General features: G+C 42.0%; 1 protein-coding gene across 5 annotated transcripts in view; it reads right to left on the bottom strand.

The window, feature by feature from the left end:
• Nucleotides 1–225: 225 nt before the first annotated feature.
• Nucleotides 226–26131, bottom strand: part of BCL2L13 (BCL2 like 13) — a 47031-nt gene continuing 21125 nt past the window's right edge. For 3 of the 5 annotated variants that reach the window (XM_030041357.2, XM_030041356.2, XM_030041355.2), the window contains exons 5-7: nt 25795–25864; nt 20067–20210; nt 226–7270 (exon numbers count right to left, since the gene is read on the bottom strand). In XM_030041357.2, the coding sequence (XP_029897217.1) occupies nt 6458–7270; nt 20067–20210; nt 25795–25864 (1027 nt within the window). In that variant the 3' untranslated portion in view covers nt 226–6457. Of the gene's footprint in view, nt 7271–15756; nt 15827–20066; nt 20211–25794; nt 25885–26131 lie in introns of all 5 variants that reach the window. The other 2 variants (XR_005930775.1, XR_005930776.1) reach the window with 2 other exon arrangements.

Genomic DNA, 26131 nt, shown 5'->3' with positions numbered 1-26131 from the left:
TCCGCCTGGATTTTTTTGGCCTTGTCGGTTTTTTGTGCAAGTATTCATTGCAGTGCAAGTACTGCATGCTTATGATGCAGCTGGCAGCAATAGAGACATTCTGGTCCTGGCCTTGTGCCTTGCATGAGTAAAACCTCCTTTTTTTTTTTTTTTTTTTTTTTTTTCTGTCTTTTGGTGCCTGCAGTAGACCAAGGAGGGGAAAAAAGCACAGAAGTAGTCTACACATTGTTTTTGAAAACTGTACCATTTATTAAAGTGCAACCTGGGGGCATCGTCTTACAGCAGTGTCCCATTAGCAGAGGGAAAAAATGTACATACCCCTTCACTTCAACTGAATATAGAACAATGAAGCTGGAAAGAACTTTCTTTTAAAGGTGGAAACACTTTTATTAACCAAATGGCACAAGAAGCTTTAGACAGTTTTCCTCAAGAGGGCTGTACTTGCATATTAAAAGGAACAATATGACCAGTTCCTTGGATAATGGGTGACTTGAGGACCAGTCAGGGTCTCTTCCCCCAGGCAGGCCTCTTGAGAACAGAATCTGAAATCCCTGCAAGTCATCACCATCTGCTTATACCCAGCAGAAGCCTAGCAGAAGATATCCCCTAACATGCATGCTTCAGAGTCAGTCCCATTAGTCTTTGCTACTTAAATCAAGTGGCATTCTTTTGGTCTGAGTGGGTTTTAGCTTTGCACTTGAATAAAAGCTTATAATGTGAGTTAAAAATGGGGACAGACCCCCCTAAAGGTATAGCAGTAAGATGCATCCTCTGCAGCTTGTTCTGTCCCAATCACTGATGTTCCTTCCTGCCCCTGCAGATACTGCAGGGAGATCAAAAGCAGCTTCCACTGGAAGCTAACTGTAGCTCCCCCACTTCTACAGCATAACCATAGACCTCTAGCTTGGAGGAAGCAAGTCAGCCTACCTAAGAGACCGAGAGAGGGTCACCTCTAAGTAGGAAAAAAAAGTGATAAAGTTATTTAACTTAAGGAGGTGGATATGAGTGATGTGTTGTAGTTCCCCTGGATGTATTGGTAACACTACAGCTGACCCCTTCCAAGCTGGTGCAGTTCTCATTCCCTGGCCAAGTACACTAGTCAGGAGAGTTCACTTCAGCAGACACAATCCGAGTACCATTGCCTAGAGCTAGCCCTGCAGTCCCTGCTCTGTATGGGCCTGAGAGCTAGCTCTACCAGAAGTGGTGGCTTAAATCTTATAAACCTCCCCCCTTTTTTTATGGCAATACAGAGCTTGCACTTTGAAGCACAGATCCATACATGGAGTAAAAGCAATACTGTTCTTGTAACCTTTCTGGTGCTGAAATTACGCAGACCAAGCCAAACTGAAGTAATGCACAGCTTCTGCCTTCACTAGGTACAGGAGATAATGTGCCTCACCTCTCCATGGTTCACTGGGAAACAATTTCTCCTGTTGTGTAACCTATGGGCGTAGACACTACTCCTACTGTATGTGCCTGCTCCTGTTTGTTGGAGTAGACACATTTGGATGAGTCGACCTTCAGTACGTTTCATGCCTGGAATGAGACATTCTGCTGAAGACCTGGGCTCTACCTAGGCATGGCAGCTGGGGCTGTGTTCACCCCCCCACCCCCCACCCCCCCAATTTCACAGCAAAAGAATCTAGTAATTACACTCTCAAATTCTGTAGCATAAGCTTGCTCTGGTTTGGTGAATGAGAGACTATGCTGCCAGAAGCACTTCTATTTTTTTGCCAGAATAGTAAGATCTACCTAGTAGGGCTTTGCTAGTACTGCCATACCACTGTAGCTGAAATTAAATGTAGGGAAGGTTTATGACCTCAGATTATTGTCTACTACAATCATTAAAATGAAAAAAGACCAAACTTCAGAACCTTGCTTGTTTAGTACTCATGAAATTTTTCATTTGTGACCATTAGAAAGCATTGATTAGTTTAAAAATACAGTCCAAAGTGTTAGCCTAGCTGTGATCAGAGCTATGTGAAAAGGAAGGAATCAGGAGAACTTGCCCTATGCAAGAGCACTCAGCACTATAGGTTTCACCTGGCCCTTGAGCTGCAGATGCCTGAGCACAGCCCCCCAGCCAGGATGAAAAATCAAGCCCTCACAAAGAGCAAGGATGGATTCTTGCAGTAGTAATTTGCTCTCCAGAAGGCAGGTTAGGAAATAAAGAACCAACTGCAAACACCACAACAACAGGCACTTCACCTCCAGCCAGACGTTAAACTGGCGTCTAAAACCAAGTGCAGTACTGAACAGAGAACATGCTTCCACTGCATCATCTGGCTCTGTGCTAGGAGCGAGCTTCTGTTCAGACTGGCAAGTACCTGGAGCAGGCAGCTGCTTGATTCACATCTGAATGGACAGAAGGCTGCAGAAGTGTTGCTTTCTTGGCTCTAGCTTGTTTCATTGGGCCAGATTTTAAATCTAAGTTATTTTCAGTATTTTTCAGCAGCCAAATTATCACCCTGAGAACGCCTACTCGGCATCCACCCAACCCGATGAGAACCAAAACCTTAAGTTTTCAAGCTGCCTCTCTGGCTGTGCCCAGTAATATTCCTATTTTGCCCTAGCTGAGCAGTTCAGCACTGCTGTGCCAACTACAGCCCTGCAGCCTGGATCTTCTGAAATTTAAGGGATGCAGGAGGCAGGAGTCCACCAGGCTCTCACACGGCTGCAACAGGCAGGAACACGGCTCTGTCTGGTTTGGGCTTTTATGCAGCAGAGGGCTTCTGGGTTTCAGTCTTTGCTCCCAGCCTATTGTTCCAGGAATGCTTGCTGAAGACAGCCCCTGCCCAGCTCCCAGCCACAACAACCAAGCATAGCTTAAAGTTAAGCACAACTGAAATTTAAGTTGCACCTTATCTTGAAAGCCTTTTACTTGACAGCTCCTTATTTAGCATGGTACCCACTGCAGTTCCTTAAGTATTAAACACTTTTTTGTAGATCCAGTCCTCTGCTGTTTTAGCATCTCAGCTTTAGGATGTGCTGCAGACAAGGATAAAAAGTGACGAAAGACTGGGTCTAAGGTAGATATTTTGTTAAGGTACAGGCCACTCGAGGACAGATACTGAGGCACTTTTGGGAAGGGGATAAGCAACACAAGTGAGAGTAATTCTATATGCCCTTTTGTAAGTATATAGCTACTGCCTTTCCTCTGCCAGCTGCAACAGATCCACTGAAGAGAGGCTGCATCACACAGTTCAGGGTAATTAGACCCTGCAGTTCAGGATTATTTTAATATACTTGAAGATGGGGGGGGGGGAGAACCCTTTCATTTTCTAATTCACACCTAAAATAGAGCAAGCAGCCTGGCACTCAAGTCTGTAAGAATGCTGTCATCTGAGGTTACCCACCCTTCGGTGTCTTCCACAGGGCCTGTCCCAGCTCTGACCACAGGACTCCAAATTCAGTAGAATTCAAGTCCATAACTGACCTTTTTTAGCTAATGGAGTGTTCCCAGAGGAAAGAGACACATACAATAAATTTTCTAAATGTGTGGTCAGTGGGATGGGGGAGAAGAGGGTACAAATTCTGGCTGACTTGTCAAATCTATAAGACCCTAAAACGAGAAGAATATAAAGAAAAGATCAAGCAACCAAAACACAGGGTGCAGCTGATGCTCCATTAAATGTAGCAACATACCACATAATCAAGGCTTTTGCCCCACCGTGAAAATGCTTAACAAAACAAAATCATTTCTTTTCCTTACTACTGCTGCCACCTTCTCACTGCTGTGGGTAGAAGACGAGAGTTTTTATTTAATGCCCCACTGGGCTCCTTGTGCCAACAAACTAGGGACTTGTTCCCGGGCTGGTGTGGATTTATTTTCTCGTCTGTCCTGTACCCGTCTCCCACACTACTACTAGAACAACCATATACAGAGAAGAGCTAAAATAACACCAGCCCCACCCCCGAGTTTGTACACAAGTTATCCAGAGTGTCCACAAAATCCATCTCTGCTTCAGAGTGCATGTGGGTACTTCTGTGTAACCTGCTGCGTGGCTACAGATGGGAGACGTGCCAAATGTAGGTGGATCATCTTCAGTAAGAGGAGGACATACAACAGGTTACGAACGGCCCTTCTCCCACAGAGAACATGCCCAGAGAGGAAACAGAAGCCATCAGCAAAGGAGCAGGAGAGGGGCAGGCCCACCCCGACTTACCGGGCAGTAAAGCAGCCCTTGCCACATAGGAACAACCAGGTACCCTCAGACCGTGTCACTTGTTGATAAACACTGTTGCGACACGTGAAATGAAGCAAAACTGTAAACATTCGTGCACATCCATGACAAAAAGAGCATAAAGACACCTCTCCACGCACGGAAGCTCCCACGAGGGGCCAGGAGAGGGAACTGTGGTGGTGGGAAGGCAGACACCGGCGAGTCCATGGCGTGAGGAGGTCCCAGTGACCTGTTCTGGGCGCACAGCACAGCAATGAGAGTAACAGCAGGGCACCAGGAAATGGCAAAAAAAAAGTCAATTTCATTTTGCAACATGGTAAAGGGCTTCTTTTTCTGTTAAGGCCAACCTGCTACCTTTTGTACATGGAAAAAGGGCAATCAATGATCAACAGTAAAGTTCAGAACTCCAGAGCACCTGAGTTCAGTCCACAACAGCAGTACATATGCGACAATCCTTCCTCTTAATATTCAACTTCACACACAGAGTTCAAAATCCAAGAAGTTTTCTAGAAAATCCACTCATAAAACTTAAAACAAAAAATCCCTCAGAATCTGCCAGGTTCTTACTGACTTCCCAGCATCCCGCGATACGGGTGGGATAGGAAAATGTAGCGAGAATGTCCTAAACCAGAATGTGCTAAAGTCACTTCATTCTCAGATCACTTAAGAAACAGGCTCATTAGGAGACATACTCTAGATAGATAAGGTTATTTAGAAATAAAAGTACCTTGTCTTTGTGCTTTATGAAGGGTAAGCTTCCTGTACGCTCACATTTTTATTTTTACATTATCCAGAGTTTCCTTTCACCTATCTCCATCTGGTCTAAGCCACAGTGCCAGCACGAACCCTCAGAGATGCGTCAGTAGTTTTGCCTGGAAAGCCTAAGGTCTTGCCCACAGAGCTGCAGTACGGACAACGACAGACACTGAAATGCACACTGAAAGATCCACTTGCAGTTGGATCTGACATTAACTAACGCATATGGCAATACTTAAAAGGTTTCTCTCCACACACATTTGAAGTGTTGTTACAGCAGGGAGAGGGATTTACTTTTTGCCAAAGTAACCTTCTCGTCATTTCTGAACCTGTAAATTTAGCTAATTACAGGTTCAGAGTCACAAAAGAAATCGCACTGAACAACACTCCCGGTCAGGTCAGGAACAGGCAGATAGAGGAGATGTTTAATGCTGTTTTGCTCAGTTACTAGAATCCACTGCTTTATGTATCTGGGATTTTGTCAAAGCCAAGACCAAGTTAGGACTGAATATACTCTGTGCTTAACCTGGGAAAGACGATACAGACTGCAGCATGATACAGGACAGCATAGCATTTATCCTTTGAATTGCACAGGAGGCGTTGGCCTCACTTCCATGTAGTTTTGCTGTATCTTTGCTGAATATACCCTGGTATCAGAGTACTGATCGGAACAGCACCGTGTCCAGCATGGATTTTGCACCACTGGTACCTCAAGGGTGGCAGTAAAGTGGGCCAGGCAGGAGCGGAGCAAATGGATTCTCAAACCAGCAAATAGCAGTGTCCCTCCCACCCTCCTGGGCAGCTGAAGCGAAGCCCCGTCCTGCACCTCTCCCCCAGGAACACCAGGATGCTCAGAAATAATACAGCTAGAGAGAGGCAGCATCTTTACAGGATGGGGCTCCAGTAAATGTTAGGGGCCAAAACTGGTGTAAGCAAAGAGGTAAGAATAAGCACTCTCCCACTGGGGCTTAGGAGGAACCTGTGAGGTTACGAGGAGCAGTGCTGTACCTGAGAGGAAGCTGAGACAAAAGGGAGACCAGCCTCTCGCTACAGGACTCAGGTTGACTAATGTTTGTTAGGGAGGGCTCGGGGGCACAATGGGGAGTGACAAGACAGCACAGCTGCAATAGCGCTCAGTCTGGGAAGCCAAAAACTCCAGGGGTTGGCAGCAGCTGGCTCTCCCCTTCCCCTGGGGATTCTCTGTTCCAGTTCCTAGAGTACAAGCACCCCTTTCTTCAGCACCTGCACTTAAGTTCTTAAATTTGCAGAATTTTTTTTTTTTTTTTTAAAAATACCCCTGTACTTTAATCACGAAAAACCAGTCCCCGCCCCAATTCTACTAAAAACATGATTGTCCATAGCTGGAGGCTTATTGAATGACCTCACCCCATCACCATTAAGTTACTCAAATGTCCAATTAAACAGCAGGCAGCTCAACCTTTAGGTAACACAACTACAAAAATCGGATCGTGCTCTCTTCTCTCTCCCCCCTCCTCCTCCTCCTCAAGAGAGCTCCGTTACTTTTTTCTAAGCGCCAGCGCTACTCCGACTGCTACAGCTAATATAGCTACCGCAGCAGCCCCACCATACAGCAATATAGATTTCCCTTCCGGCAATAAGATAGGCTTCTCCTCTGCAGCGGAGGATTTCTCTTCTATTTCTTCCAAATGGCCCTCTTTCCCCACTTTTTTTTCCCCTGGAAGGAGTATTTTCTCAGGTTCTGGTGCAGCCTTTTCTTCTGATGGGGCTAGCTTTGGGACAGGTTTACTTAATATGGGGATTTCAGGTTCAACAAGCTCTTCAGCCACTTTTCCCTTTTCCTCCTGTTTTGCCCGCAGAAGTGCAGAGGGATGTGCTTTTTCAACAGCAGCAATTTCAGCTTGAGGTTTTACTTCCTGTAAAGAAGCAGGGGTTTCTGGAAATGCTGCCTGCATGGTCTCTGCAGTGACAGCTGACACCACTGCTTCCTCAATCCCCTCCGGTATCTCTTCCTTCTCCACGTGAACAATATCTGAGTTGGAAGAGTTGTTCTCACTCCTTTCTTCACCCCCTCCGTTGCTGTCCAGGCTTTTGACTTCTTCAGGATCCATGGCCACTTGCTGCCAGGACTCGGGTCCCAGGGAGACTGGCAGGCTCTCCGTGTGCCAGCTCTGACTCGCTGACAGGGAGACGGGCAGGCTCTCCGACTGCCACGACGTGGTCACCGTGGGGGACTCCGGGGGGCTCACCTGTCCCGAGTTGTCGCTGGTCAGGATGTAGATGTCATTACTGTCCTCTGCAATGAGCCCAGGGTACTCTTCCTCTTCAGATTCCAAAGTAAAGACCGTCCCCTACGAACGAAAAGGAGGACACAACACGTGAGTGATGGCTTCAGCACTACCTCCCCTGTATGGGAAGGAACAGGACACCTGGAAACTTAGTGGGGCTGGAAGAAAGATGAGAGGGCCTCTGCAGAAGCAGCAGTTGTCTGACCTACATTTTAGAAGAGATTACAGAACCCAGCTGGCATGTCCAGAGAATGGAACCACTTACAAGAGTTTTGCTGGGACCTCCTCCTCTCCCTGATGCTACTGCATCATCGTACATCACCAAGACTTACCATGTGGGCATTATTAACCAGAGAAGAAGATACCAAAGTCTGAAACCAAATTGAAACAAAACAAAGAAAAAGAAAGCAAACACAAGTACATGAGCCCAGCTGAATACCACTCCCTTCTCCATTTTGTGCAAGTGCTTGTCCGTTTTCATTTAACAGTGTTTCTCTTACATTAATTTTATCACATTTCCAGTGCTATCTGAAGCCTGTATTTCTACTTTGTATCAACAAGCTGGAATCTACAGTAATTCTAATATTTTACTACAAACAAATTTAGCTGTTCTTAAATGAGTTCACTTTCCAAGACTGTCATCGTAACTTTGGCTACACAAATTAAGTTAAAACAAACAACCGAGCACAGACATCCAAAGGTGCTGACAGGGTTTACTTGTTTTTATTTAGCTAGGAAAAATCTGTAGGCATCCTAAAAATTTGACAGTGGGCTCCAGTTAGAGAAACTGCAAGTGTAAAATACTGATTCCCTCCTTACAGAAAGGACAGCATTGTCGATCCTAGTCATGCATGGACTGCTAAGTATGTAACACAGAAGAGATTTGCTTCAAGGGGAAAGAGGAAAAAATTAAGTGCATAAGAAGAACCTAGGATGGGTGTGATACCAAGAACGTAAAAACAAGAGATATGGGCAGCCAGGAACCCCAACGTTTGCTATGCCATGTAACAGAAGTCTGTGAAACCGTTAACGAAGATTCAATTACCTTCTTGCTTCTAAAAATTATTAGAACATTTTATCAGGTACTGCAGTGCTGGAAGTCCCTTCCGTGCAAGTTCCTCATTCAATTATCAAGCTTTCTTGTACAGTCCCACCATAACGTGAAGAAAAAAATTTTAAAATCCATTTATTCTCTTTCTCCCTGGTCCCTTCCACATGCAATAGTTCTCCTACAGCACTGCAAGCAGTTGTCCCCCTCTTTTTTAAACCCTTCCTGACACCTGTGAATTTGGGGGTTGGTTCTGCTCCAGTCTCCTAACAACAGTTTCCCATTCCAAGACACCTCCTCAGTTGTTCCACAACTTTTTATGGATCCACACAGTGGTCTGTGTCAGGAACTGATCCAAGTTAAAAACAAACACATTCTTTATTTTACAGAGTTGTTTTTAACCCTGATCAGTGTCCAGTCTGGCCCACTGAGACGCCCCAGTGTGCAAGTGTGACTAGGGGTGGAGCAGGGCCAGCAGCTGCACCTGCTCGCACTGATGCCAAAAGAGCCGAATCGATACCAGTGCCCTGCTCAGAAAGCAGAAGGAAAATGCATTTCAGCTTTGGTAACTCCCAATTATCACGTAGTCCCTAATATGCCAGGAGTCCACGGCCTATAAGTGAATGGTTTCTAACTTAGAGCAGGCATACGCGCAGAGTTCGTAGCACCTGGGCCAGCAGCGAGGCACTTATCCCTCAGGGAAGTGCAAGAGGCCCCGGACTCTCCACAGACACGGGTGTACTCTCCACAGAGACACCAGACACACTGCAATTCCTCGCTTCCCTAGAAGGGCGAAGGATCTCCACACACACCAAAAAAACGCACCAAAAAAACCAAAAAGCAAGTTGGCAGGCTCAGGAGAGACAGCACAAACACTGCTGGTCGTTGGCAGTAGGTACAGTGGGAGCAAATGAAGCAGGAGTAGAGCCCTAGCGAAAGCACTAACTGGCACTTGAGAGCTGTGCAACTTAAGGCAGTAACACTTTAATCTTTCATGGTGGAAATTATTACTGTACCAATAAACTTTGTGAAAAGGGGGTCAGTGGAGCCTAAGCTGAGTATGGGAGTGAGGTTTCTCTACCCACTCCCCCCAAACCCTTGCCATTTTGCAAAACTTGATGGACCCATTCCTGGAGACTTCTGGACAACGGTGGAGGCTATAGTACAGGACACCACTGGGAACATCAAGATTTCGTAATGAATTTTGGCAGGGGTAGGATCTAAATCTCCTCAGCCCATGGAGTTTTGGAATATGTTTGTGCATGAATAAAGGAATAGCACAGAACACTTCAAAAGGAACTTTTCTTCAAAAATGCCTTTAGATTGCTTGGATGTGGGAAGCATCATCTGGCTCAGTAACACGTTCAGAAACTCTAAACAGAAACGGTACACAGAATTCCTCAGGGGAAGGTTATAAAAGAGATCAAGCCATTCACTAAGCACCTAAGATCTCCACAAAGTCTTGATTCAGAAGGAAATAAAAATTAATAAAGCATTAAATTTGTGAAAATGTTCAGACACCACAACACATGCCAACAAATCCAAAGCAAGTTCTGCTCTGCAAGCAGTGACTGACAATTCAAGACTCCAGTACCCTCTTGAAAGTCATGTTTCACTAGAAGAATAACATTTTTGTCAAACGCAGCTCAGGCCATTAAAACAAAATGGAGCTCTACAACCTAGGAGGAAGCAACCAGAATTGCAAAGTAAGGGCAATGAAAAAGAAGAGCAAAGAAGCTTAAGTAAAGGCAGAGGTTACCAGATCCAAAGAGAGCAAATACTGAGGAGTGGGGGCCAGGGCTGCTGCTGCACAGCATGTGAGGACAGGACTCCACATGCAGCACCGACCTGTCCTGTTCCAGCAGACACTGGAGAGCAGCACAGCAGGGAGTCAGTCACTGCGGTTAGCTTCCACTCTGTGCTGAGAATGGAGAGGCAGCCCGCTGCCCAGACACTCTGAGATTGTACATTCACTCCTTTGATCATCAGGATTTTCTCTGGATGTTGATTAAGTAGGAAATAGTCTCACTCTAATATAAGCTACTAAGACACCTGTGATCATAGCAAATTTTTTATTTCCACAGGCAATACAGACTCAGAACAACAGCAGTTAAACAATGAAATAACTAGGGGTAAAACCTGCAATCTCATGAACCCCTATACTACCCTCCTCTCTGCTCAGCTCTACCCTTCCACAAATTGGAATGAATTTATTTCCTGTCCACAGCACATCACAACAAACCCGACTATGTCTGTGATCTGATGCTAACATAAAGAACAGGGATGCACACACAACTGATAACAGCTCTTAACATACCACTGTTAGTGCACCCATGCTGCTGTGACTAGTTCAACATGAAGCATATAAAAAAATTATTCCAAAACCACTTCTACGGTTCTATGGGCTTGTGAGCTCTGGCGATTGTAGTAAACTCCTTTTCAGTAATAAACTAAAAAAAGCACCAACTAGGGCCATATTCAGACTGCCTAAATTCCCCTGAAGTCATATACTGTAGAGTGGCAAAAGCCAAGCACCTCTGAGCAGTGACTCAGCAGTCCACAGTAGGGAGGAGAGAGCTACCTATAGTCAATGGAGACAATCGGGTACAGAGACTGTGGTGAAATTTAAGCCATCCGGATGCTCCTCAATATGTATTCCTCCAGTCTCTGCTTCTGCTCTATTCCTGATCCACCACTCTTAACTCTTCCCTTTCCTCTCATAAGGAAAATCAAAGTTGTTCTTTAGAGGGAACCCACAAATGATCTGACCATGATAAAAATGAACAAGTAATATGGACAAAGTACCATCACAGCTACTATGTGGACCACTAGGTGCCCAGGCCCATCAAAATATCTTAGCTCAGTATGATGTAATGCTAGATCCTCAGCAGGTTAACAAACAGATGGGGAGGCAACATTGACATATGAGGATCAGGCATTAGTTATTCTAGTTATTCCCACATATCAGGGCATTTTTTAAAGGCCACGTGCTTTGCTGAGCACTTTGACTGGAATTATGCTTCTCACAAAATACAGGTAAGATCTGGGCATATGCTGAGGGGTATGTGCAGGATAAACTGCATTGGAGAGGGTAAGGAAATGAAGGGATGGTAATACAGGGAACATGGGCAATCCTCAACATTTCAAAAACTTCATTAATATGTACGTGTACCAACACTACACACCCACCCTGCCTTCAGCAAAAGGGAGGGCCTAAAAGGCTCAAGCATTTTATTGTTCCTTTTCTCACACTGTACAGACTGGATTGACCTCAAAAGAGTTATCAGTCGCTGGCTCCCTATAAATCAGAGCCTTATAAAGCCTGGCTGATTCCTTTCTGTCTTTACAGACAATTTAACTTCCGTGCCAGTGCCTCGCGGACAAAACTCTCCAAGCTTGAAGAGACCAGATCACCCGAGGTTGGGAAACCTGGGGGAAAGCTAACACAATGAGTGTCAATGGGTAGTTTCACTCTTTTTCACTAAAAGCTTATGAAGTTTTAGTTGAAAAGCCAGACAGTAATAGGCATTATTTAGGATACATGATTAATATTTCTTGAGCTGAATTAAGAGTTAATTCAGAAAGTCAAGAGGATAAAGCTAGGATTTTGTGCTGATTCAGTTGAGGTTTGCACTTTTTTGTTGGTTTTTTTGGTGTTTTGTTTTTGTTTTCTTTTAAAGCAGCTGTAATAAAAATTGAATGACATTTAGGGCAATTCTCTTGATTCATCTACAGAAGTGACCCAGAAGCAAAGCACCCACAGATTAATTCAGGACAGGATGGAACATGAGGAAGGATTTTTAATAACCTGAGGCCTTATATAAGCCCTACACTTTAGATTTAACTGTAAGTAAGAAATGTATGTAAGCGTTTCTTTATCTGCTTTGTTCATTGTAAACGGATAGTCTACTGCTCCAGACCAGAAAAATCGGAGTTCATCTTTTTCAAATTTGGGATGGGAGACTTGCAAATTTGTTTTCCTCATCCAGCATACTTACAGAACCACGTCAGGTATGTCTAGAGAAGCAAGAGCAAGTCCCTCACCACACCACCCTGCCACTCCTGATCCCAATCACTGCCACTTGAGGAAAGAGTTGGCACAAGTTATGAGGAGGAGGAGAACTGGATAGTTCCCTTCTTGGCTAGAACACAAGGATGGTCCACAGCATGTGAGGCAGTCTTGAGGAGAAGATCAGTTTAATTCTGTCAAGGTGTCATTTGCGGACCTAAAAAAGGAGCTACAGAAGTCAATCACTGTCCTCAACCTATAGGGTTTGCCTTGTAGAAATCTTCCCCAAGACTTCTACAAGTGACAGAAAGCACTTTTAACAGATGTGCTAGACTAGCCCTCAGGATAGGTTATAGCTGTTATGCTACAGGGTGAGCTACACTAGACAACTGTAAACTGGTAACAAAATAATGAAAAAAATATCTGAAAGTTCCTCCAATAAGCAGAACCCATCAGTTTGGATTCAGCTGTAGTCCTGCCAGTGTCAATAATCTGAACTTTGCTGAAAATCACTCTCAGCAGTGGATTCAAACACTACCAATCTTTAGCATATAGTATGAAATTGCTACTTAAAAACACCTGTCAAGTTTCAATTATGATTTAAAGACAGCAAACATTAAAAAAAAAAAAAATCAAGACTTGGAAACTGACTCTTATGATGACTATACTATTTTTCATCATTTTCTAATAAGTCTGTTATTAAGTATATACAAACAAGCTGACTTACTAACTATAGTAGTTATTTTTGCTAAACAGCAAAAACTTTTAACTACACGCAAGGAAAAAAACCATCCTTATTTACCAGAATAATAATTCAAATCAAAATTCTGAATGTCTCAAAGATAAAAGTAACTTTTTTCTAGAAAAATAATAGGAGTAGTAGTACACATTGCATCTGTAATGGAGATGTTATTAGATAATGAACAGAAAGAGATCTCCATTAAGGTGTCCAACAGAGCACTTACTGCACCTTAAGAGAAGACTTTGAAAGCTCTGCCGTGTAAGCTCAGAAGACCAGACACATGCAAAACAACTGTGTCTTAACTGCTGTGGAAGCTGTGTGTATTCTTCTAGGGTTTGGTTTTAACTGTTCTTAAAAGCTCGACTGGTCTCTCTGGCTCAGTTCTTAAAGAAGTATAAAGAGGCAGGTAACAGTTAACTGTGTTCTCACAAGGAATGATGTGGACAGGCAACTTGTACAAAACTCATCTCTGAAGGCACAGAAAAGCTCCCTGAAAAACTACACAGCCCTGCAAGCCACCCATATTCCTCAGATCATGATTTCATCCAGCACAGGCAAAAACTCTGTATATGGGCCAGAGAGGAGTGCCACCTTGCAGGAAAAAAAAAAAAATCTATGTTCCCTGAATTTTTTTTTTTTTTCCCTTGAAACTAAACAGACCCACATAAAGTTCCCAAGAAAAAAGAGCGCCTTGAGGTGCAGGAGGAAATGCTGGCAGAACGCAAGTGTCCCAGGAGAGCAATCTTTACTACGCTAAAAAATTCAAAACACTCAACACAGTTAGGAAGTTTCTTAGGGGAGAGTACTGACTATACTGTAACATAACCTATCACTGAGAGAAATTACTTTCCTCGCACCAACAGTGTCACAGCGACAATAGGAGTACTAGGAACCCATCAAATGCATTTGTGCTTAAAACGTAGTGTCTGAAAAAGAAAAGGCAAGGAGTGATGAACTGGTCTGTGTCCAGGGATCCCAAGAGATCTCCCTCTGGAGAAACAAGCAAACTTCCCACAATAACAAATTTCCCCAGAGCTGTGAATGTGCTTGTATGATTTCTAGCTGCAACAGAGGAGCAGCCGTGTGCTGGTGAAGTGCCTCCCGTGCTGAGGGCTGAGCAGGCAAAGGCTGTGCCCACAGATGGCTGCCGGGGTCAGGACAGCTTCACTCCCACCCGTGCCGACCAGGCTGCAATTCCATCTGCTCTGTGTCTCCATCCACAGCCCCGCTATGCCATGCCTCTTCAGACCCTTGCTGAAGTCAGACCTGACAGTGTTACCCTGCTAATCCTTCAGAGAAATTGATTATAAAAGGGGCAGCTGACAACACCCAGATCTAGAACAATACATTAAAAAAAAGTAACAAAAAGCCCTCAGGCATTTAGTGTAGTATTCATCTTTGTGAAACTGTCAAGATGGGTGGAGCCAAGAAAAACAGAGCAGAGTCCACAAATAGGACTGTACTTTTTATTACAGGGGGAAAAAAAAAAAAAGGTAAAAAAAAAAAGGTTGTGTGAACCAAATCAAAGTACACCGATACTGCAGCCACTGCTCTCATCCCCTTCAAGGAATGCTTTGGCTAGAACAGCCTGCGGAAATGATCCTATTCCTTCCCCTGCCCTCCAACATAACCTCTACTACCTGCACGGAGTCAGCACCGAAGCAACACCCTTTAAGGTTTCAGTCTTATCAGTTTAAACTGAAGTAAATTCAGTTATTTAGAGACCACTTCTTCAGACAGACCGATTTGAAGTTGTTGGAAGGGAAAAAAGAAAGGAGATCTAGTTGCTCCTTGATGATTTAAGTTCCTTCTCCTTCAGCCACAGTGCCTAAAAAATCTATTACTGTACCAAAGAAGTTACATACAAATAAAAGTGGATGTTTTACTGCAATGTTCCATGATACAAGTGTAAAGTATAATTATTTTGAAAGGAAAACTCCTTTCTAGGACTCCTCTAATTAGATTGCCTTTTCTCGCATCTCTACCATAGTAAACTTAGTTATCTCTCCTCCACTGGAGCACGCCTCTCTATTTCTGCATTGTCATTGTCAAGGCAGACACCTGGACTGCTGCAGAAGGAGATTTTAATCTCCAGTAACACAAACTGACTGCCTTGCTTCACTAGGATGACAAGCGTCTCTTCACCTTTTTCTCCTCCTGATTGTTAACAGACTCTAGTACATAGATTATTCAACTACCAGCAGCAAACAAAATGTCAAAACCAGCAGAAAAGCCCAAGACAGAACACTGGAAACAGAGGACAGCTCTTCTAAGGCTGAGATCTGAAACTGTAAACACTATGCGTATTTCAAGCAAATTTACTTTTACTTTTTCTTTCTTCAACATGGGCAAGTAACTAGTTAAATTCAAATCCAGATCTGAACATCATGAGACAGGAACGCTGGGAAGGCAGAGAATTTCAGCTACGGGTCACAAATACAAATACCAGCCTCTTACTGAGAGAAGAAATGTTATTAACCAAATACCGATAAACACCAATTGCATGCACTTATTTCACCTCTTTCAAACAAGTGAAAAGCAGATGGGGTTGTAATGTGGATGTGAATCTGAGAGACAAAATAAAAGCAGCTAGCTTCCAAGCAATGCTATACTTTTTCTTCCTTATAGACATTCCCAGACTATTTCAACATAGATGAAATCTAACCACGGAAAACAGGATCCGGAGAGCTTGAGAAGAAATAAATTATTTGGGAGGAGGGATGGGAAAGGAAGAGGAAAAAAATCCTTACCAACTGACTGGCCTTACTGTGCACTTTTCCAGGAGACCAAGAATTGCTTCTGATGCAGCAGCATTCAGCCCTGGAGAAGTCAGAGCAAAAAGGGAGGGGAGGTACAAGGAGGAAAGGGAGGGGAGAGGAGAAGGGAGGGAAGAGGAGGAGAAGGGGAGGGGAGAGCATGTATACTGAATGTCAGTTTGTTGAGCCCTAACATTGCTTTCAGGAAGGAGAAGAACAAAGCTACTGCTAAATCAGGCAGGGAATTGGTTTGCAATGGCTCAAGATGATAAAGGAACAAGATCTTAGTATGACCATTTGGGTTCAAAACAGAGAGTCAGGAGGAAGAAATGTGTGTTCCCACATGTGTCTAGTTAGAGAACCTGGAATGCCAAACATGCTTTTTGCTCCAAAAGAGAGATCATACTAAAACTTGAAAGTCAAGCAGGGCAAATGTAAGAGCTACAGCCAAACCTGTCACTGCAATTAGTGAAAAAGGGAGGCTGTCCAGAAGAAAGCAAGATTTCCTTACTTTCTTACAGTCCTCCAAACTCAGCTTGCATCCACCTGCAAACCTAAGAGATTGTAAACTAGATGGAGTAGTCATTTCATCTCTTCATTCATGTTTATGCTGCCAGCTGCATCCAAACACAATATGCAGTGCACTGCAGACATTCCTACTTGGAAGACTTTCACCCTAAAGCTGTAAAACAGACGAAGGGGAAGGGGAACAGCACACACAATGACCAGAATCATATTATCAAAATATTGTATGCACTTGAACATGAAAATATGCCAGCTATTCTCTCACCAACCAACCAACCATTACATCCCAGTCCCACCCTACCATGAAAAGTTATCCGAACTACAATTTTAGTGCCTGAAGGGAGAATGGGAGGGGAACACTGATTGTTTCAACACATCATCTCATCACTGTATATCTGCAGGACTGGGATGAAAAATAAAAAAGCAACTTCTCAACTCAGAGGCTCTACCTCTGGTATCCCACATTTCCCATTCCTCACAAGCCATGCTGATTTCTTGAAATCTACTGCATAGCTATCCAATTTACCAACCTTTATTCCCTTAAGCTAGCAATTTTGCTTCTAGTTAACGGTTGTCCGCCATCCTCAATCAGATGCTTTCCTGGACCTACAAGCCTCCGGAGCCCACAAAACAACATGAAGTCTTGCACACATGCAGAACCTCGGGAGCTCTTCCAGCCGCATCATGGCTGCACAGCATGACGCAGCAAGTGGTCCCTCTGGATGACACAGCTCTGTAAAATTCTGACTCCACAGATCCGCACTGGGGTATAGGAAGGGTTCAGCTGACCCCTTACCTTCAACTGGCTACTTCCCTCCTGGAAAAGGTTGACTTCAATCCAGAAATTGAAGAAGATCCCAAATTATGTGGTGCCAAGGAAAGAGACAGCACCAGAGACACTACAGAATTTTTCAGGTCTGCCTCTGAAAAGCTGACTCCTGTGAAGCTCTCCTCTGCTCCTGATCCACGAAAAAACAGACAGGCTGTTCTGGTATCTTCTTGGCTTTAAGTAAGCGCTTAGCAGCTGTAGGAAAGACCTACCTTCACACCACTCCGGAATAACACAAAAATTGAACCTCTTACTGTCACAGCAACATAATTCACTGGAGACTCCCAGGTTTATACATTGCCCTTATGGCTCTAGCAAAGTATTAGTGACAACTTGATCCAGCACACAGAGCCCCAGTGGCAGATGCTCATCTTAAAAAATGCAAAACACTTGCGTGACGGCTAACAGCCTGCCAGGCAGCTCTTCCCCGGCCCTTCTCAGAAACACAAACTCTCCCACCTTTACCCCACGCCCTGCTCCCAGCACTGCCAACCCCAGAACACCATCCCACAGACTCAGAACAAACTGAGAAGCATGCCACTCAGTAAAAGTGAACATTTTCCTTACAGGAAAAAAAAAATTACAATAAAACCATATATTCCCTTCCTCCACATAAAGCCACAAGTCCATTGGGTCCCCAAGCCCATCCCCAGAGCAACTCACAAAGGGTTAGTGCAGCTACATTAATTTGGCTGGAAAGGATTTGCATCACCTTGTCTCTTTCCTCGCCTCTTCTGCTGTTTCAAAAATAGCTCTGGCTTGTTTGCTGTACTGCTTATGTCAGTCTGATTTTATGCCTGACTGGATGTATACAGACAAGCCCGTAGCCCATTAAACACCGACTATCCAGATCTGTACATACATGCACAGTCACACAAACACAAAGCACAGCCCCCTCCCTTGGAGGCCATGCTGGAAAGCTGCTTGTTTTCAGAGGCTTTGCACTATATTAAGTATGTTTATAGCAGGCCTCAAACAGGGGCTAGAGAACAGACCACAGCCTTTTCTGAGGTTACAAAAAAAAGCAGAAAAGCAAAATAGCACTAACATCCATCTGTCTTAAAGCTGCAAGTAAGGACCTTCCCTGTGATGAAAATACTTTGAAATGTGAGTACACTTATCAAATGACCTAAGGTCATCTGGCTGCATGCTGTTAGTGTTTCTGTCCATTAAAGACAAACAATCCCTCCCAAAGGCCTTGAAAACTATTATCCACAATTGCCAGGAAGGGAAAGGATATAGAAAAGAGCAGACGTGCAGAAATTCTGGAACAAACTCTTAAAAAAAACTTCAGGTAAAGTCCTGAAATATGAGAAGCTATCTGAATGAGATTTTTCCTACTAGCACTTTTTAATCACTGGGTTTTCCTGAACAGCTTTTCTTTTTAGAATAAATCAACTTGCTGGAGCCATTTCACTAATCCCAGATTAATTCCATTCAAATCTGGCATCCTTCCCAAACCCAGTGTCCTGGTTTCTGCTAGATAATTTTCTTTCTAGTAGCTGGTACAGTGCTATGTTTTGGGTTCAGTATGAGAAGAATATTGATAACACACTGATGTTTTCAGTTGTTGCTAAGTAATGTTTATACTAAGTCAAGGCTTTTTCAGCTTCTCATGCCCAGCCAGCACAAAGGCTGGGGGGGGGGCACAAGAAGTTGGGAGGGAACACAGCCAGGGCAGCTGACCCAAACTGGCCAAAGGGATATTCCATACCATGTGATGTCATGCCCAGTATATAAACTGGGGGGAGTTGGCCTGGGGGGATCACTGCTAGGCAACTAACCAGGCATCAGTCAGCAAGTCGTGAGCAATTGCATTGTGCATCACTTGTTTTGTATATTCCAGTCCTATTATTATTATTATTATTGTTGTTGTTGTTGTTATTTTATTGTTGTTATTTTATTGTTGTTATTATCATTATTAGTTTCTTCCTTTCTGTTCTATTAAACTGTTCTTATCTCAACCCACGAGTTTTACTTTTTTTCCTGATCCTCTCCCCCACCCCACTGGGTGGGGGGGTAGTGAGTGAGCGGCTGCGTGGTGCTTAGTTACTGGCTGGGGTTAAACCATGACACCCAGTAATCTAAAGCTCAGCCTTCAAGACCCAGCTCACTGGCTGTAAGCTGCCTCTGTGATGCATTTTTAAATGAAACTTTCTCAGCATGCCATGACTCAGGAATGTTGGTTACCATGAATTGAAGATTTCCACAAGGAAATGCAGCACAAAGAAATCTTGATTGCTCATTCTATTCATGTTCCTATATAGCTATAACATCCAATATGCATTAGCTATTCTATCACTTATTATACAAATAAATTAGTACCTACTGACATTTCTGTAAGAAGTGCTCCCCAATTACTTATCTGCTAAAAAACCCTCCGAAATTTAAGAGGAAAAAACACCATATACCATTTCCAGCAGTCACCAGAGCATGAAGGTAATATTAAAAAGATGAGCCTCTCAGGCACAGTATCTCTTGTTACTGGTGTTTGCTTCTAAATGCAATTCTGTTATGTCTATTAACAGGAAAGAACATACAAACAAAAGCTCACCATATAGCAACAAATTAGCATCTTAACACACAGTGCATGAAAACTACTTTTTATTTGACACCTGAGGACCTCTTCAATTTCAATGGCAATCCAACAAACCAGACATGCACAAAACTGGAACTGCCTGGGGAAAGTGTGGAGTCCAGTCAGATAGGTCTTTAATGTCAACATCAGAAATGAATGGGTAAAAGTCAGTTCTGCCTTGGGGCAGAGAGGTGAAATAGATGACTGCCCAAGATCCTTTCCCAACTATATGGTCCTGACCTCCTGCTTTTTTTCCTGCTTTTTCTGGGGCATTTCTTCTCTCATCTGCTTACTTCTAGCAACCCCTCTTAGCTTTCACTCCTAGAAAACGGCTTTGAATAAAGTATGAAAATTAAAACATTGTCTTCTTACCCATCCTCCTTGTTGAATGATATAGTCTGCAGAATAGTCTTCTAGATATGTCACCCCGAAGTTCACAAGTGCGCTCAGTGGTTCCTGGCCCCGTCTGGTTAACTCCATCAGAAATTGTTGTAGCAGAACCAGGGGTACCAAGACCTTCAAAAAACAAGAATTGTGAATAAATACAGAAAGCATTATCAATACCACTATGTAGGTAAAACAGAAGAATTCATGTGGTCCACAGAAAAGGTCTCAATCTACAAGTCCAAAGGTATCAAGGACTATACATTTTGTTATACACTTCATTTTTGTGAAGACACAAGGCAGAAACACAATTCAATTCAGTAAGAAAGCAGCACTTAATCTGATAAGCAAAACACCACAGCCTAACTTGAGAGTTTCACAGAACAGGACTGCAGTGCTTTCTTAAGCCCCATTTTTTCCCCAACACAAGATTCAGGTAAAGAAGCAGAACAATCCAGAACTTGCTACCCCAGAAGTGGAAAGATGCAACATTATAAATAGTTTGAAGGGATATGCATCCAATTTGTATTTAAACAGCAAACTCATATACATTCTTGAATAGATACACTGCACTAGACAGTCTCTTTAGAAGTTCACACTTGGCTTTCAGAGAGCGTAGAAACAACAACTCCTCCCAGCACCATAACATTACAGACACGTTTAAAATGACAAACCCCTCTCCATGTTAACTCTCTCTCCAATGCCAAATTTAACACGTACAGAATTCCCTCCCTCATTTCCTACTCTCATTCCTCCTTCCAAACCCTTTGTCTCTAACTGAATGCTCAGCCTTAACCCAAATGTCAGTTGCTCTGGAAGATGCAAGACTCTCTGAATCCACCTCCTTCATATTATACAGTTCTAGACACTTCCTTCTGAAATTACGTTTTTGTTTGCCTAAACAACATGCAGTTGAACTTTAAAAACTCTACATTTATTCTTCTAGAGCACACGAGTGGCCCTCTGGGCAAAGTTTATATGCAGCACTTTGCCAAGTTCAGGAAACTGGTATCAGTTGAAGTCATTAGCATCTGAAAAAGCACTATTATGATACAAGAGAAAAATATTTGTAAGTTTTATCGCGCCTAGTTTGTGACAACTGCGTTGCATATCTATTCACTATTCAAATAAGAACATTGTTTCCCAGCTGCACAAGGTAGATGCAGGCTAATACTACTGCTCAGACTGAATTCCAAATGCCTTCTTCCTCTCCCAGTCTCCTCCTCCTTCAGCCTGATTTTCTTTTCTGTAAATATCCTCCATTACTATTCCCAGAAATCACACCTCAGAATGCAAACCTGGAGGAAGACGAATAGGAAAAGTAGGCTGGGTTTGAGATTTGTACTAAATTCATGGTGGAGTCACACTGAGATGTACCACTAAAAACAGATGGGGCCTTAAAAATGCCTGTAATCTGATAAATTTAAGATGTTCCAGCTGATTAGCAACTCAGAAAGTCCAGTACTATGGCAGACAGGTTATAGTACTGTTCTGGGACGAACAGTTACACTGCAGTCACTTAAGTAGGAACAGGATGGTGCTGGAATTTTAAAAGCCTTTGGGTTTTTTGAGTTTCTTGTAATTAATCTCAACGCAGGCAGGAGAGGTGCAAGCTTACATTGTGCAAACGTTAAGGAGCAGGTCAAGGTGAGCCAAGTGTCAGAAGAAACTTCGATATTTTTGGATCAAAGAAAAAAAAGCATGCTGTCAAGACCAGGCATCTTTCAGAGGCTTTGGGCACACCCACATAACTCTACAACAGCATGAACATTGAGATCTCAAAATATTTGACATTTACTTTAAGCTGAAGGCAAGGGAAACAAAGGCAAAAAAAGGCTGGTTAGGAAATGAAGGGAGCTCAAATGTTGGCATACTGAACATGATTGTTGCCATCTCCTTTGCCAACTTAAATATCTAATCCATCCACTCCCAAATTTAGCAAGCCTCTGCAGGCCTCAGGAGTGAGGGACCAAATGAAACTCTAATATCCAATTCCATGCAAACCAACAAACACCACCTGCTTTTCCTTTCCCACTGAAATTATTGAAATTATAGAAACCTTTGAGACCAGTAGGAACAGTAACATGTTTGCATGACCCTAAATTCATGAAAGAAGGTACCTTCACAGTACTTCCATAAAGGTTATCAACAGCTTTCTGTACCTAGAAGTAGCTATATGAATGGTGATGAGATTTAACTATACCAAAATAAAAATATAGCCTTAGCAATTCACAGCAACTGCAATTCCTCCACCAGTATGCCTGGGAAGGAATGCTAGGGGCTATTTATATTTTGACTGAAGAAAAACATACGGACTATCAAGCAAAGCATGCCAGAAAATAGCTGGCAGGAGAAAACTTCTACGGAATCATTAAAAAAACCCCTTTACTATCAGAAGATTTGTGATTAATTGTGTAAATTAAGATTTCTGTCAATTATACTATTGCAGTTCCATAGTACAATATTACAAATTCAAACATACACACAAAAAAAATTTTTACCAAGTTCAGAGACTTTGAAGACGTGTATCCAAAGTAATTGCCACTTCTGCGTACCTTCTGACTATTTCAACGTAAGATTCATCTAATTCTTTACATGACTATTTCTTACATTTTTGTTGTATTATTCCTTAGCTCCATTAATCAGTAAAAGTGGGACATTAAGATGACTGCTAACCTACTTACCAGTTCAGTTGAATCTCAGTATTTGTTATCATTTTATCTGATGCACAATAGCGTAATCATGTATTTTGGAGTATGTATATGATACTCAATTTTAAGCAAAACCCACAAAATCTCAACAGTGAAGTATTTCAATTTTTTATTACATTTATTTATTATAGAAATATAATTTGCCCTAAGTTTGAGGTCATTTTGGTTTTGTTTTGTTTTAATGAAAGCCTTATTTCAAATACAAGGTGAAGAGTCCTTTTCTTTACAGAATCCAACATCATGGCTATTATTTTCACATCACAATTTCTGAGAAATACGTGAAATAATTTCTTTTCCTGAAATTTTTTACTGAGAACCAGCACTTCTAATGTCTGTGGGTAAACTTTGCTTCTGTGGGATGTTAAAGGAAGAACTGAGTTTCCTATGTAGTAGTTTACCCTGCAATATTTCCTCATTCAGATCGATATTCATGTTTTAGTGACTGAAAACATTCCTTTACATCTCATGTGCTAGTCAGTTAACCAAATCTCTTCAGCAGTTCAAACATACCATTGCATACCATACATTGGAAAAGATCCGCAACTTTAAATGGAAAAAATAACAGCTATATTTAGAAGTGTCTTCCTTCTGCTCATGCTTGTATAACAAATGGGTTCTTTGAAAACTGGTATGGCTAAAAATGACACCTTCCCAATTGTAAACCAGACAGATCAAGCCTTTGTCCACAACCTCCAACCAGCTAACCATCTAGGTAATCCAGTAACTCCCAGAAGTATATGCTTACCTGTAAGCCATGGTTCTCATCCACATAACATCAATGAAGATCTGCAAAGACTACTTTGAGTCTGCTTTGTGCCACTGAGATACTGGGCCTTTAAGTGATCAGCAGGGCTCTCTGAGTGCATCACATTCAATGTATTAAATAGGTCGGGCTTTTAAACGTACATATGTATAATAATACATACCTACAGCAGCAAAGGCTCAGAAATTTGAAGTGAGATTTTATATACTAGTTCATAGGCTACTGAAAGCAAAAAGAGCATCTTGCTGTGCAAGAAGCCACTACTGAGCACAACAGATACAGCTTACATGTAACTGAAAACACATTTCATCTGCTAGCTCCAGTTGTTTTATGTCTTCTAGTCTGGATCAAACCACAAGCCTTGATCACATAGAATTCTGTCTGTGAGAGGGTATTTCCACATTTTTAACCCTTTGACATCTGCCACAGCTACTGTGCATCTTCAATTTCTGCTCCACCCAAGAAGCTATAGCATATGTAACAGCTGCGAGCATATAACAGGGAGAGACTTATTATTCTGTACAGCTAGCCCAGCTAGTTGTATGTTTTCTTATTATTTAGTCGTAAAAGGGAGTAAGCTTCAGTTCTCCCAATAGAGTCAATTTAAATATACATCCTTCCAATTTTCATAAACTTGAGGTCAGCATAGCCTCATTTTGCTGCTGTATGCCTGCTAATTAGACTTAACACTATGTCTATTTATAGCTACTTTTAAAAATTCTTTTTCTAACAGCTTCTTCTTTAGAGTGAAAATTAAGCTAGGTTGAGGTTGGAGGAAAGATATCTGGATCTCTTCTGTTATAAAATACGATTCTGATTAAGATGATAAAGGAATTTAAAAGGAAATGAAACCAACACAAATCTATTCCATCTCCTCAAAACAAGTATTATTAAAGGAACTGCTAGGCATTCCTGAAACATCAAGCTACCACGAAAACCATACAAACAGATGCTGTATTATTCTGTAAAATTTCCATTCTCCTTAGCTTGTGGACTACAAGTTTTGTAGTAACAAATGTTACAGGTAAACAAAGATGATGACAAAGACATCTTCTGGATGATATTCTCAATCACAAACTGATGGGTACCAAAATCCCCTAGTCACAGGGGCTGCACAAATGTAGCAGCCATGAAGGCTGAATCATAAACCCCCAAATGTAGCAGATCCATCTACCCAGGGCTGTATCTTCAAGAGGTGTGTAACAATAGCATATGGAGACGCAGTAGGCAACTGCCAAACTCAATCCACCTCCTCCCTTGCAATCTGAGCCACAATGACTGGTATTATGCTTGTTTTTAGTTTTCACCAACTGAAAAGTAAAATGTGCTAGCTTAAGCCACCTTCTTGATAACCAGATTTCATGGTTGTTTAAACTAAAATGCTATGAATCACAAGATGATAAACTGAAAGCACACACAGCAATTATAATTGCTGGAGCCATACACAGTAACTTGTCAAGCAATGCTTAATAAACTGCTTTAAAAGTGCCCACACCCTTGGTTAGATGATCAGTTTCTGAAGTAAGCAGGGAAATCTAGCTAAGGAAAAGTATTTCTGGAAAAAAAATGTAAAGAGGGGAAAAAAGATCTCTTGTTCTATTTTAAATTTAAGACTAAATTTTAACACTCAATTTGTGATTAAATTTGAAAATAGTTATTTCATTCTTTCATTCTTTTTATGATGCCCACTGAACCCATCAGAGAATGATTAAGATGATGAATTTGAATGATTAATGAAAGATGAATCTAGGAACAGTAATTCTATATTAAAACTATTATAAGATAGTTCATTTACAGATTTGCATTTTGTTTTAAAATGAAGTTTCAATTAATTTACAGATTTGCATATTGTTTTAAAAAGAAGCTTCATATCATTTGAGATAAACTACGCCTGAAACCAGGTAGGCACACCATCCTTATATTTTCTGAACAATTTAAATATTTTGAAGATACTATCAATTTTTATTTTCACCATGTTTAGCACTTTTTTTTTTTTTTTAACATATATTTTGAACCTGAGATGGAAGATTGACCTAATACTTCCATTAGATAACTTCTGGCTAAATTATCTAAAAACTGCATATCATGTCCACATCTACCATTCTTAGAGCGAAAGTTGTTTCTTACTAAAAACAAGTGGGTTCTTGTTATTCTTGGTCCTCTGTGAAGCCTAACTGTAGCTAGTAAAAACACTATGGACTTCAAACAGACATGAGAGATAGCAAAGTCACTTATTTTGTACCTTGTTCCATCCGCTGGCATGAACAGCTGTCTCCTGTGTGCGCTCTCGATATTCTTGATATGTCACTGGCCTGCAGAAGTTAAACCAACACTGAAAGTTATAAAAGGAAACAAAAGAACAAGAATAAAATAAAATTCTCAGTTTCCAGAGAACAAAATATTTTCACACATATTACAGCAAGTAATTTTCAAGAGCTAACAAGTCTCACATTTCAAGACATAAAACACCAGCACCAGACACGGTCAGGAAGGCATCACCTTCTCCCAGTTATATAATTTCATATAATTAGTTAAGTGAATTTCATAATAATTTGATACTCTGTAACTTAAAGGGCATT

The sequence above is a fragment of the Aquila chrysaetos genome, chromosome 17 (genome assembly GCF_900496995.4).
Source record: "Aquila chrysaetos chrysaetos chromosome 17, bAquChr1.4, whole genome shotgun sequence".
Taxonomy (NCBI): domain Eukaryota; kingdom Metazoa; phylum Chordata; class Aves; order Accipitriformes; family Accipitridae; genus Aquila; species Aquila chrysaetos.
Note: the sequence above shows the minus strand (reverse complement) of the source record. Positions and strands in the feature narration are given on the sequence as shown.